Source organism: Sphaeramia orbicularis, chromosome 15 (genome assembly GCF_902148855.1).
Source record: "Sphaeramia orbicularis chromosome 15, fSphaOr1.1, whole genome shotgun sequence".
In the NCBI taxonomy this organism is placed as follows: Eukaryota; Metazoa; Chordata; class Actinopteri; order Kurtiformes; family Apogonidae; genus Sphaeramia; species Sphaeramia orbicularis.
Window position 1 is genome coordinate 23,536,916 of NC_043971.1, and position 14,737 is coordinate 23,551,652.

The 14,737-nt window shown below is 37.2% G+C and overlaps 1 protein-coding gene across 3 annotated transcripts in view; it reads left to right on the forward strand.

The window, feature by feature from the left end:
- Positions 1-2,458: 2,458 nt before the first annotated feature.
- The window catches only part of pde10a (phosphodiesterase 10A), an 88,541-nt gene continuing 76,262 nt past the window's right edge, over positions 2,459-14,737 (forward strand). For 2 of the 3 annotated variants that reach the window (XM_030156045.1, XM_030156046.1), the window contains exon 1: positions 2,459-3,544. In XM_030156045.1, the coding sequence (XP_030011905.1) occupies positions 3,472-3,544 (73 nt within the window). In that variant the 5' untranslated portion in view covers positions 2,459-3,471. The remainder of the gene's footprint in view (positions 3,545-14,737) is intronic. The other variant, XM_030156047.1, reaches the window with a different exon arrangement.

Genomic DNA, 14,737 nt, shown 5'->3' on the forward strand with positions numbered 1-14,737 from the left:
TTATAAATCAATCAATAATCCTTGAGATCTGTGAGTGATGAAGTTTATATACAAGTCAGTTTTAAAATGTTTGCAGAACTAGATCACCTCCTTTAGTTTTAGGATTATGTGTTTTACACATTATGAATGCATGAACTAGAATATATTTAAATGACGTCCAATACATGAATATCATGTGTGTATTAAACCTCAATTCTACAGTTCTGTTCAAAGCACAACCATGATCTAGAAATCTTTAAGTGGGATGACAAAAAGGGGGGCATAATGTTTTCACAGTGTAATATGCGATAAAGGTACTTGGGAATCCCTAGGTATGATATATAAATGGATCCAACAAAACATTAAATAACAACAAACCTAATGTCACTTAATGGCCAGTATCAACACACTAATACTAATAAAAACAGCCGAGAGTTATAAAGGCACAAAACCAATGTTTCAACAAAACTGTGCAGTTTGTAAAATTATAATTAATACCAAAATGAAAATTCCACTGCAAATAAAACAAAATAAATAAATAAATACAATAATTGCCTCTGAAATGCAGAGGAGGGGCAGAATCAAACACTATATTTATTACTTTTGGTCCATTTACAATTTGCTTCAATGCTTTGTGAAAATTATGGGCATAGTGGTGGTTTGTACAGTTTTGACAATATAAAAGTTAGGGGTAGACTCTACAGTGGTGGGGTCACTGCCTCCCCTTGGCTCCCCGTACATTCACCCCTGACTAAACAAAAGCTCCATGAGAGGATGATATTAAATATATTTACCCTAACCTGCTTTCTGAACACAGAGGATTGATATACTTATACTGTAACCATGGTTTTTATTAGAATATAGTGGGATGATATGCATACCCATATTAGTTACAATACATTACTAGATCATTACTTTAGTTTTTCCATGGAGGTTTGCAAGATCACCGAGGGGTGACCTCTGGAAAAATAAATAAATAAATGAAGAGATATAATAGAAAAGAAAAGTGTTCTAAAATATTCTAATCACAGATAGTAGTCTGATAGATACTGTAACTGAAGATCATTAAATGGTAAATAAAAATACAGTTGCATAGATCAGTTAATACCTTTGCATTTTCACACTCTCACATATTCTGATTAAGCTACTTATGAGCTGATGGGTGTATCAGCATTAAATATTTTCTTCTGTTTGTTTTCTATCACATTATCTGTATCTATGTAACTGTATGTCGATTATATATGGATATTCTGCGTGGTGTGTGTGTGTGTGTGTGTGTGTGTGTGTGTGTGTGTGTGTGTGTGTGTGTGTGTGTGTGTGTGTGTGTGTGTGTGTGTGTAGATATTGCATCTGTGTTGAGTTGAATGTATTTGACCAGAAATCCAGGATGCATTCAAGCCCAGATAAATGTGTGTGCATAGATGTATTGTGCATATTATTGTATATTTGCCTGAAATACTTCAAGATTTTAATTCCTCCATACATCAGTCTGTGCCATTGATTATTATTTGAATTGATAATTCTGAGCATTATCAGCATATAAAGGAATATTTCATTGTACAATCACTCTATCTTTGTAATTTGCTAATTACATGTACCACGTCTTTATGAAAAGCCAGAGAGAATAATGGGACATCTCTCAAAAAAATCTAAAAAGCCATGAAGGGAGTGTATTTCTCTAAGCCTAATAATCCCATTATGATCCCAATGAAAAAAACCCTCTCTGTCAAAGCAGGGAGCATTGACGCAAGCATGTCTTGACGTCAGTAGCTGCAGTGAATGAGGGAGGGGAGGGGGGAGAGCTGGAGAGACGGGGGAGAGAAAGGCGTGTTTGCCTTCAGAAAATACCACGAAATACCAGCGTCATTGGCACGAATGCAAGTGTAACTCTTTGCAAGAAACCGCCGCGGATGTGCGCACTAATGTACAACCCACCGCCTCTTTTTGCTTTTGAATTTTACAACTATTTGCCCTGACATCCAAGTGACACATTTGGGGAAACATTATAGGTGCTGCACTAGAAATCTAAACCAGATGTAGTAAATGGAATATGATCCTCTGACCCGGGAGTGTTCATAAATAAATCAGTATATGAGAGAATGAAAGGAGGAGGATCGGGGGGGAGCTTTTGCAACAACTGGTGTCAGGCACCCATCTGTGACTTTCCTGAAAGGAAAAGCATTGTGTGAAAGTAGAAGTCGCTGATAATCTAAGAGGGTCTGTCTAGTTTTATCCAATTGGCTATCTCCTAAAACTCCCCAAGCACGCACAGCCCTTTGTTGCTCTAGTGAAAGAAGAGTGCAGATTTTTTTTTATTCTCTGGCACTCAGAACCGGATCGACCGGAGGGGAAAACTACCATCAAGCAATTTGTAAAAGCCAGACCGGTGGCGTCATTGTCTCCTCTGTAGTACGCGCAACACCACGATCCTCCTGCTGCATTTATTCACAGCTTATTCTCAAGTTGCTCTGTGGCTCCAGCACAGTGAAGTGAAAGCAGACATTTTCGCCAAAGACGGGTCCACATAACACAATGCGTGTTTGTTCGATTTATGTTACACTGGCACTTGGATTAGGAGGTTTTGCGCAAGAACTGTCAAAGACAAATAGAGTATTTTCTAATCGCCGCTGGACTGATGGTGTTTTAAAAGAGAAGGTATTGTGCCGTGAACTCCCCCCAAACCACTTCTGTAGTACACTGTCTCCAATTCTACACTCTGGAGGACTCTTCACAGATGTTGCCGGGGAGCATTTTCTACCCGCAACTTAGTGAGCAGCTCAAATGTTGCCAAAAGGACACATGCTTTGGTGTACTTTAGCAGGCAGACCACGTCCAGATAATCTCAGTTTACATTGGCCTATACTCTTCAAGATACCCAAGAGTTCCCGTTGTGTCGGCTGTGCGTCATCCATGCCTGATTAGACTTGTAGTCTGACGTCGCCGAGATCCATTCAAGCAAAACGCCTTATACAGCGCCGAAAATCTACACTGATTTTTGAAAACCCAGAATAAAACCATCCGGAGTGACGGAAACCACTTTTTTTCCCCATAAAGACGCGGATCAACAAGTTGCCGTCAGTGCGTAATATCCATCCATCGGAGCGGGCTTCAGCATAATCCGGCACACACGTGATCGACAAATCACTTCAGCTGCAAATATTTCTGATTTGTCAAGAGAAATAAGCCCCTGACTGTCCGCGGAGACACATCTTGTAAGATTACGGTGGGAATCAGGAGCTGACCGGCTCAGTGCCTGGCTGTGTCTCCAGATGCTCGGCTGTACACCGCATGCTTGCGCACACCGCACACTGGAAAGAGGACATATAGAGAAGGGATCTGAATGAACGGCACTGAGATTTATTCGCATTTCTCTTCTCGCCTCCCCCAGACTGTTGTATGTGTTTTGTATCCCGCTGGTTGAAGGTGTCTCACGTTATCAGCAGATATCAGTTCAGCGGTGGATAAATCCATCATTCCAATAGGGAGCAGCAAATGTCGAAGAAACGCAAAAGTCCTGACGACCAGGACTTTGAGGAATCCCCGGCAGCTGGATGCAGTGATGAAGGTAGGACTCAGAAAAGCTAGTAAGTATAAGACATCACAAAGATTACAAGTTCAACCGTTGGCTAGGGCGGATGAGTGATATCCTCAGCCTCTGAAAGATGTAAAGAACAGGGAATAATAGGAATGATTTTACTGCAAAGTCAAGACATCAAGAACTGAGGATGCTCTTGAGATGCACAGGATCTATGGATCAGCAATTATGAACATTTACATAGAAATAATCATGTTCTTATAACAACCTCTTCCAAACCTCCTAGATATTAAAGTATTCCAATTTGTGGAAACCATGTTGTTTCTTCCTTCTTATAATCTACACTTTCAGCTACAGACAGAAGCAAAAGTGTGAACTGTGGCTGAACTCAGGCTGACCGGTACACTCTCAAAAATAGTGGTACAAGATCAGAACATTTATGTACCTATAAGTACATTTTTTTAAGAATGTTCTCTCAAAAGTACAATATTGATCTTTAGGAGGCCAGAATTGCACCTTTAGACTATGAAAAAGGGTCCAAAGTTATGTAAAGTACAAATTTGTACTATAAGGAACCCTGCAGCATTAAAAAATGTGTGTAGACCATGAGAAAAGGCTATAGGCTAGGAGAACTGAACAGTAGGACTAATTATAGTTCAAACATTAGGCTTAGCACATTATTTATTATATATCATACTGTAATTACTCTATATTATTTTTAATAATATTTTGTGTTTTAATTTAATAGCCCAATTTGCTCAATGATAATAGCCTAATAATTTATTTATCTTATTAGAACCTTTGATTATTGCCATAATCTCTGTTTGATCAAGTTTTCATTCACACCTCCATGTCTTGATGTCGTAGCTTGCCTATGCCGTTTTTTGTTTTTTTTTTTTCTCAATTAGGCCACCGGTTCAAACTTTAAACATCATGGCATTATCAACTATATGAGAGTTTTCTTTCTATGTAAAGTACTTAAGGTACAAAAATGGACCATTTCGAAAGGGTACAGAAATGTCTCTCAAAAAAGTACACCCCCCAGCGACAAGCATTTGTACCCTTTTAAGTACAAGCTGGTACCTCTATTTTTGAGGGTGTAGCGTAAGACCTGTTTAAAAAACTGGAGAACAAACTGTAGATAAAGTACGTGCTGTGGGATTATTGTTGAAGTAGATGAGTTTGGTTTCAGTTTAATGGTTGATAAGCACTCTGTGGATTCTCAAGAAAAATAGCTGGTGGATCTCCAGGAGCCTGGGGCCCAGCATGCTAATGGGCCCTCAGTTTGGTTGTAACTGGTCGATGTCATTGCATCTCCTAGAGTTACACATGTCAACTTAACAAAAGACACTGAACTAAGCGCCAACCTACATTGTTGTTAGAGGTTGTGTTGAGATTATACACCTTGGGGTATGTGGATGTGTTAATCCAGTCATCAGGATGATCAGTTACTCAGTGTAAAATTTGAGGCAAATTGTTGCCTTATCATTAGATAGAAAACAATAAAGTATAAGCCAAGTTTGTCCTGTTATATGAAGTCACATGAAGTATAGTCTGATATTATGAGTTTGCATATTCGTTAGAGATAAACCAATCAGTCTTGATGATAAATCGGCGTCAATACAACATTTGCATAAAGTTGGGGCCTGTAGGGATTGATGGTTAATATTAGGCTTCTCAAATAGGATTATTGACCTCGAAGGAAAATAATATGTACATAATATGTACAAAAGACAAATACCACTCTCATTTAGTACAGTTCAGTTAATTTGATGTTGATTCCCTCATTAATTTATTGCTTTAAGTTTGATGTTTAGTGATTCAGATTTTGTAGGCACTCATTAGCTCGAATGTAAAATGAAAATAGTCCATTTCAGTCATACATAATGTGTTTTCAATGTCAGCGTCTCTGGGGGGTGGGGCAGGATGATGTTGAACTCTGATAATGATGAGTTTGCATATTCATTAGAGATACACCAATCAGTGTTGACGATAAATCGGCATCAATACAACATTTGCCTGCAGTTGGGGCCTATAGTGGTTGATGACTAATATTAGGCTTCTCAAATGGGATTATTGACCTTGAAGGAAAATCATATGTACCTCAAAAGACAAATATCACTCCCATTTAGATTATTTTTAGTTAGTTTGATGTCGATTCCCTCTTTAATTTATTGCTTTAAGTTGGATGTTTAGTGATTCAGATTTTGTACGCACTTATTACCTTGATTGTAAAGTGAAAATACTCCATATCAGTCATACATAATGCGTTTTCAATGTCAACAGTTTTTGGGGGGGTGGGGTAGGATGATGTTGAACTCTAATATTCACGTTCATGACTGCATTCCTACTGTTAAAGAGGACCTGAAATAGTAAATAATTTTACTGTAGTTTATTTTCTTTGTATCCCGGGTAATATTTGGCACTACAATAAAAAATTGAAATTACATTGTTTCACTGTTTTACACTCTGTCATCAGCAGGGGGCAGCCATCTTTAAACTAGCTAGCTGATGATGTCACTCAGTGGGTTCATCTCTGTTTCTGAGTTACTATAGCAGTAAGTCATAACTCACATTATATGACAATATAATATACTCATAATACTACAGCGATACTGCATTGAATATGATTATAGTTTATGTGACAGGTCTGAGCAGATCAGGTTCAGATTATCTAAAGGGACCGGATGCTGCTTGATCAGATTACATGCTGTTAGTAGACTGTTTTTGTGAGGTTAAATACATGCAGCCTGTGATAGAACTGCATGGAGAAGACTGAAGGAAAGAATGGAAGGAAGCAAGGAAGAGTGGATGGATAGAAGCATTTAAAGGAAGGATCATTTCAAGATAGAACAGAATCTGGAAAGACAGAATCAGGAAGGAAGGAAGAAGAAAGTATGGAAGGAAGGATGGATATAAGGACAGAAAAACGTTAACCCTCTGATGTCCAATGTAGATTTTTAAAATGGAAAACAATAACTATTTAATGTCATTTCACTGTAGTATTGTGAGCACCAGGACCACCAGGCTGAGAAACAGCTTCTTTCCGGAAGCTGTTAGACTGCTGAACTCCCATGGTGTTCTGTAGCCCTAACACTACCCCCCCCCCCCCCCCCCCACACACACACACACACACACACAACACCAGATACCCTTCATCCCTGCACAATGAACACTTTAGACTCTACTTCATAGTATTATGTGCAGGCCAGTGCCCAATCAGACTTCCTCTCCTCACATTTTGCACATGCACATGTGTTTTTATACATAGGTCTTTTATTATTATTATTATTATTATTATTATTATTATTATTATTATTTTACAAAGGTCTTTTTTATGTATATATTGTTTATATATAGAGAGAGATTTTATTGCGTTAAATCTGGGACCTCGGGTACCAAATTTCATCCCATCTCATGTAAATGTGTGCAAGTATGACAATAAAGTTCCTTGGATCCTTGAAGTATGTTACAATGACATATGATGTGAGTTATGACCTACAGTTATCTCAACAATCATGTGCTTACTTCAGTAACCCCTACTGGTGAACAAGTGAAGAGCAGAGATGAGCCCACCAAGTGACATCATCAGCTGATTTGTTTCAAGATGGCTTTGGCTTTTGACTGAATGTGAAATAATCTAGTTTTCTGATAAATCCAAATGAAAGACACATTTTACTGCAATACTCAGCACTACCTTAACCCATAAAGACCCAGTGCTTCTTTTGTGGCAGCTCCCAAATCATTTTGTTCCTCTCTATTGAACCTCTCTGAAGTAATTTATTACCATTTATTGTAATATTATCTTTTTTACTTTGCTTTTGTCAGTGAAAGTCACGTATTTTCCTATATTTAATTTACTGATCATGTAGATGTTCATAAAAGCTCAGATTAAAGTTAAGGGTTATTATATCAAAAACAGAGAAAACTAAGGAAAAAGTGACTTTTTTAGTCAAATATATCATTAACTGAACATAAACCAAGTATTTCCATCCACTGTCATTGATCCAACTTCATCAGTTTTACTGGTGAATCAGTGTTGTAGAAGATGACGGTGTTTCAACGGTAATGTCCAAATGGGTCATATCTGATGGCCATGAAAAGATGACAAACTGTATTTTACACCAATTATTTACATATATTGATAAGATTTGGTGGATCTACAGGTATTAAACAGTTTAGATCAGTAGATGGTTTTAGTTGGTGGTGGATGTTTGGTTCTTTATGGGTTAAGAATAAAGAAAATAAACCACACTGATACTATCCGATGTTTCACGTCTACTTAAAACTTAATCCAGACCCAGGAAGCATTTGATATACCTTCATGACTGTAGCTATAACTATTCTGGAAAAACATGATTAGTTTTACGTTCAAGGCCAAGAACAGTGTCACCTTCAAGCAGAGAGCCATGCCTTCATTGTATGTGTGTGACGTATCTTTTACATCACAGTGTCACACACGTTATCTAAGGCTGTGACTACTCCTTATTTCCTCAATTAACATCCTTTACAGTTTCCAAGAGTTGAAGCCAATGTCTGCAATTAGGTAATGCTTCCTCTTTATATATTAGCAGCAGAAATAGTCATCAGATTCAGTTGAATTAAAACCACAAAGCCATGAATAAGTACATAATTCCTACCATTCACCATTGGGGGGTTTTTTTTTCTTTCTGTGACATATCGTAGATGATTGTCTTGCAATGTATCATGCACTGCAGAATCGTTATATTGTGATACCACTTTATCGTGGGCAGTGTGATGTGAGTTACTCTCCCACCCTTACTGCAAATGTTTACCTTGCACGCAGAGGGCAAACAGGGTATTGAAATTACGAGCCTCTGTCCATGTGTGTTTCTGTGTTACAATGCACTAGAACTCACAAATCATTTTTTTATGAAACTTGGCAGGTATAGTGCATATTGAAAATCTGAAACTTGGCATGATTCTGCTGTGTGCAAGTGCAGAATCAATGAAATAGTGTTTGAAAAATCAGTGGAAGCTCAGTTTTACTCTTAATACAAGCCATACTTCCTGTAATCCTTCCAAATTAAAAGCCTTCTATAGCATTTCAGTCAATAGAACTCCCCTTTTCTTAAAATATGTTTTATTGTGAAGCAGGATCTACATGGGAAGGTGTTGTTGAAAGTTCATGTTGTTGCTTTGGCAGCTGTTCCAAACTCTTTATGACTTTAAGATGTTTCAACCGATCTTTACAGTTCTGTGAATACAGGTTAGACAAACAGTTTAACTTTGCATTTATCAGGGACATCTGTTACAGGAGTGATATTTTGCTTTTTTAAATGGAATTATGCATTTTAAAACATTTCCCTGTGGTCTACATAAACTGTAAATGCAATGCTTGGGTCTGAATTCTTCATTAATTCAACTCCACAGGTCCATCTTCAACCCTATTTCTGAGTAATGACACCAGAAAGGTCGTTTTGAGCGCTGGCCCTTTAAATGCACATGAGCCACTTCACGCTCCACCCCCTCCAGGTTGTTGGCTGTGCAGCTCTGTCCCGTTCAATCAACAATTGAACATTTTAGGTAATCGGCTCAAAGTTTGGACATATTTTCAGTATGGACTACAACTGCTGCTGCTGACAAACAATTATGGCGCACTTGGAGAAATGTTCATTGGAAGTCTTGACCTTATATGTGCAAATGTCGTGACGTAACTAGTTATAGACGTAACAAATTAAGCAGGAATTAAAATGGGTGTTGAAATCCACTTGATTTTTGCCGAAATGAATATAAAGATAGCTTTGCAGCACCTAGAAGGTTCAAATTCACACTTTTTGAACTATTAGAGTCCAAATACACAAACAAATGTACCAAAGACTAATGAAAGTGGCAAAAAGTTAGCAAAATATGACCGCTTTAACTCAAGCGTGGACTTGAAGGTGTATGTCTTTGCAACTCTCTACACCTGGATCACAATACCTAGCCCAGCTCTGTTGCATTACTTTACCATTTTTACTTCGATACAAATATTAACAGATTACAGTAGCTACTCAGACTGAATGAGAAGATCGAGTGTGACAGTCAAAGCCTCACTGCACTGACAGTATGACGTCGACCTGCACACACACGACCACTGACCAACAGTGCCCCAGGTTACTGTCATACACAGATGAAGTGAAGTCTTTTGCAGGCCTGTGTGGTTTTGTATCCTCTCGGATGTATTTTGGTTTGTATTATTTTATCAGCAGCAGAAACAGCAAGTATCACAGCAAGTCTTGACTTAATTACCCAAGAAATATTAAAGTCTTTTAATTCACAAACTCACCGTTAATATCCCCAAAATGAATGGCACTGAAGGGTCAGACTTAATTTACACCCAAGCAGTGGTCAAAGTAAAATGATAATTTGACCATAAATGAATGAATGAATGAATGAATGAATGAATGAATGAACCAGAGTAAACAGAGATCTTGGAGTTGATTAGGTCTGTTGGTTTGGTGTAACCTAATTTTAATGAAATGGGATTATCCATTTGTGACATTTTATTGCCATAGAAACCACAAACAAAAACTCAATTTCTCCTCCGTTTTATTAAAGTGGAGGCAAATAAATCAGTGTTGAGTTGTAACAGAATAAAAAGAGAGAGAGTGTGTATTTTTCATGGTGTTTGTTTTCTCAGACTTATCAGAGACATAACACACACCAGGCTTCTTGAGGCTTGTGACTTGTTTGTTTGCACTGAAGATGTGACCTGTTTGCATCACAGTCTTTGGCTTGCTATCTTTTTGGTCCCACGCCCAAATGAGAGTTTCCCTTGGCTAATACGGAAGGAGAGCCGGGCGCTTCCTTCTCCAACTGTGCCTAGCATCTGTGACTACTTAGGGGGTACACACCCACTGAATCCCTCCCACTCAAGACTCTGCCATCCTGAACATTCTGCTGCAGATTTGCAGTACTTTGGTACTCAAAATAAAAGCACACTTAAATCAGAAGTAGACTTTCTGCACAATTTAGAAATTGGCAACAGTTCATTTGATTATTTACAATCCAATTACATGTAAAGGAACAGAAACATGCACTAATGAATAATTAATTGATCTTTTTTAAGATGGAACAGTAGGGCAAACATCTCTTTTTTTAGTAATCAGATACAGAAAGCATTTAAAACTTCAGATCATTTATCTAGGAGAACAGTTTCACATCACACCTGCACTCATTTAACAGCTACTGTAAACAACTTACAGCGGGCTATAGGTACTATTTCTACTTTCAAATATTTAAAAATTGCCTAAAATTAACTTTAGGGTTATTAGAAATAAAGACCTCTATACTAAAGATGCCAATGTCATTCTGTGGGTCTCCCTTGGTGAGGAAAACTAACATCATGGATTCTTTGACCAAAGTGTCAGAAAGTGACAAGATGGGATGAGAACCATCAAGAAACAATAGTCAAAGAAAGCGACAGTCATAAAAGTTAGACGCACATATTGCAGTGTTTCATCTACATAGGTGGTTTTGATTATGAGGCTTATGAAGGTATAAAGGGATTATGTGATGTTGTCTTTGTTAAGTTGCCGTTTGTTGGTCCATGGTTCAGACTAAACTTTGACAGTTCTGACCTTGTTTTGATGATTCCAAACAGACTTTCTTGGAGCTTTTGACAACACAAACTATACAGAAAACAAAGGTGATTTGTGGTTTTACTGTGGCTGTTTTCTGTCTAAAAGAGAGTTAGAGATAAGTTAGAGATAAGGAGACATCAACTGTCAAAATAACTGAGAAGAAAAGATAATGATCCAACAACATCAATGTGTGTAAACAATTCTCTTTATTCTTTATTCAGTGAGTACAGTCTGTGGATACATAGCTCTGACTCATTTTCGGTTTTGGTTGTCATAAGCATATTCTGGTACGTGACTTCCCACTTCTGTTGAGAGTTTGGAATATCAATACTACATTTAACCCCTTTAAAGAATTATCTTATACAATGAAATCAAGCTGAGTAATGTTGTTTTCCAATTATTTATTCAAACAAAATGTCTAATGTTACAAAAATGCAATCAAGTCAAAATATACTTATACATTATGAAGGAAATCAGATGACTGGCACCTTTTACTACAAGTGTCCACTGTCTCTGGTCCATTCTTTGTCACCACAGCTCATATTTTCTCATGGACATAGTTTTTGTTCTCTCAGACGTCCATGGTGAGGCCACAAGAGGAGGTGTAGAAATAGGAGTATAGAGATTCATATCAGCTGCACAAAGTGTTTTTTGTCTTGTTTCATGGTGCGCTTTCTGAACTGGTCCATTTCAGGGCCACTCTGTGCGCCCCCCCCCCCCCCCACACACACACACACACACACACACACACACACACACCACACACCATCATTGCTGAACACCAGCTATAACTGTACTACAATGAGCTTGAAATGATTTTTTCATCTATTACTAATTTTAATGTTACCAAATGTTATCTGAATGTAAAGATGCACAAATAGTTTGGAATGACATAATACAGTGAAATACAGGTAAATAGAATAGAGGGTATTGAAGAGACCTTAATAATTTATTGTTCATAGTTCAAAAGGTCACTGTAAATATTACTGTGAAGAAAGGATCATGAGTAAAACAAAAGCAATACATTTTTAGGCTTAAATACCTTATATACAGATGCATGACAAATGCATGCAGTGCTTGGTAGTTTTGAGGGCATTGTCGAGTAAAAATTCCATAACTGCCTTCCAGCATATTGTAATTCAACTAAAAATAAGTGGCACCAGACACAGCAAACCCCATCCCTCGCATGTATTGTATCTTATTTTGGCATCAATCCAGCTGATGTCATCATGTCTATGTGTGTGCTAATGTCAGCATATCAATTGCCTCTATATATATATATATGTATCAAGTTTGAAGTAAATTGAAATATAATTGATGTTTTTATAGACATTTGAAATTTCGCCCATTATAAGTAAATGGGAGAAGAACATATATTTTAAAAATGCATAGAAAATTTTACCTTTGACCTACTTTTCCCATAATGTAACCACATCTATTCTGGGTCACTGGCAATTTATAAACTCAAGTAATAGTTTTGCTGCTAGAGTGTTAACAATCAAACAGTCAAACCAAACCAAAAACAATACCCCTTGCCTTCCCTTCTGGGGGTGGGGTATCAAAGATTGTGTTCACCTCTGTGGATTGTTTTCAGGTTGTAGAAAATCTAATCCATGATGCAGACAAGTAGGGGATTAAATACATTCTTGCAGCTGTAATTACTGATCACTGATTAGAGTCAGTTCAGATGTGATGGAAAACTGGTGACTCAACATGGAAACTGTTCATCCCTTTTCCACATTGGCATTAAACAGCATTAGTATATTAGTATTTGTATTTAATATTTAGATTTGGACTGAGAGGAGAAAGCTGCAGAAGGAAGGGGTGTATTTTCACATTCTGGTTTCAGCTTCTGCAGCTTATAAATTACATTTCCACATTAAAACATTTAAATATGACCAGGCCTGTCATGTATTTTGGATTCTGCACTTTATATACATTTTTCAAACAATTTTACTAGTTTGGTCTGGTCAACTGTCAGTGCCTCCATCACTGTTTTTACTTGAGTGTGTTTCATTGGAATGAAAGCACAAAACACATATATGTCCCTTAATGTAACTTCATTGCAGTATTTTGTCTATAAATGATGTCAAATAGATTTTCATCAGCAACGGTAAAGAAAACAACACCTACACTCTATCACCTATTACTTCTACATTTTTATTAGTTATTGTTTTTGATAAGACTCCTGTGGCAGAAATGACAATATATGTCAGAGTAATTGCATGGAGAATTGTGCAGTATGTGTTCCCATAATCTGCCCTGTTTCGCATAGATTTTACAAGAGTTTCCACCAATGACATACTGGTACAAACACAGCAATAAAGGCTTGCACCTAAATACAATTTTGCCAGAGTTTTGTGTGCTTCAAATGTTTCTCTGCATTTCAGCACACTGATTGAAAACTGCAGAAACAGCATAAAACCAAAAAACAAACAAAAAAAACCATCAGACTGTGTGTTTTTAGCAAGTAGAAGTACATACAGTTTTCCACAATCAACTTAATGTTCATTCTTCTATTGTATTTTACGTTTATAATGTTTATAATGTCTATAATGTCAACTGAAATATCCATCAAAATAGGATATAGCTTTTAGTGTAATCCAGGATTGTGTGAAACCTGTTTGTTCACTGTCACACTCTTAAAATAAACTTACGTTCCATAGAATATATATATATATATATATATATATATATATATATATATATATATATATATATATATATATATATATATATATATATATATATGTGTGTGTGTATGTGTGTGTGTGTGTGATTTTGTAGAAACAGATGGATGTGTGTTATAGCATCTCTGAACTCCAAAAGAGACAGTGCATATTTACACACACCATGCATGCAGCAGTTGTAGCACCACGGTTTGCAGTGAATTCCACCCTTAACAGGAGCTTTGTCACTTACACACAGTATTTTTTTTACTCATTTGCACTAGATTTACATCCACAAAAGGTGCATGATCGTTTGAAAGATCTCACCCTTTGTGTGCAAATGGAAAACCTGATGGGAGTGATCTGTTTCAGGATGACAGTCTTGTATATTTTTGCCTTCACAGTCACTAGCTCCCAAATAAACCAGCTGAGCACTGATGAGAGGTTTTGAACCGACATGTTAGACAGTGTTCTCCACCATCATGAAGTAAACACCACATAGAGAATATCTCATTGAGAAATGGTGCTTCCCTTCAATAGAGGGTGTTCCAACAACTTAAAATGACACATTATATTGGATATATATTGGATATATTTTCCTTTAATTTGTCACATGTCTGGATCTTCTTAAAAAATACTAAAATATAGAGGTAAGAGTTTGACCTTGTGTTCCCACATCAGATCAATTTAAAGCTATATTATCATCGAAGGTAACAATGATGGCACTAGTACTTTTGTAAGATTAGAAAATGGTTTCCACGTACAGATATAAGAAAAGCTTGTTCTAAAGAAACATGAAGTCAGTATGGTTGAGGCCAATCAGAATTTTCTTGTCATTTCTGTGTTCACTAAACAGATGGGAACTGTTGTTTTAGATGTTGTGGAGGGGTTTGTCCTCACGGATTAAAATAAAGAGCAGCTCAGCGTCATATGTCGGCATAGCTTTCCAGCAGTGCACCATGTGTGTC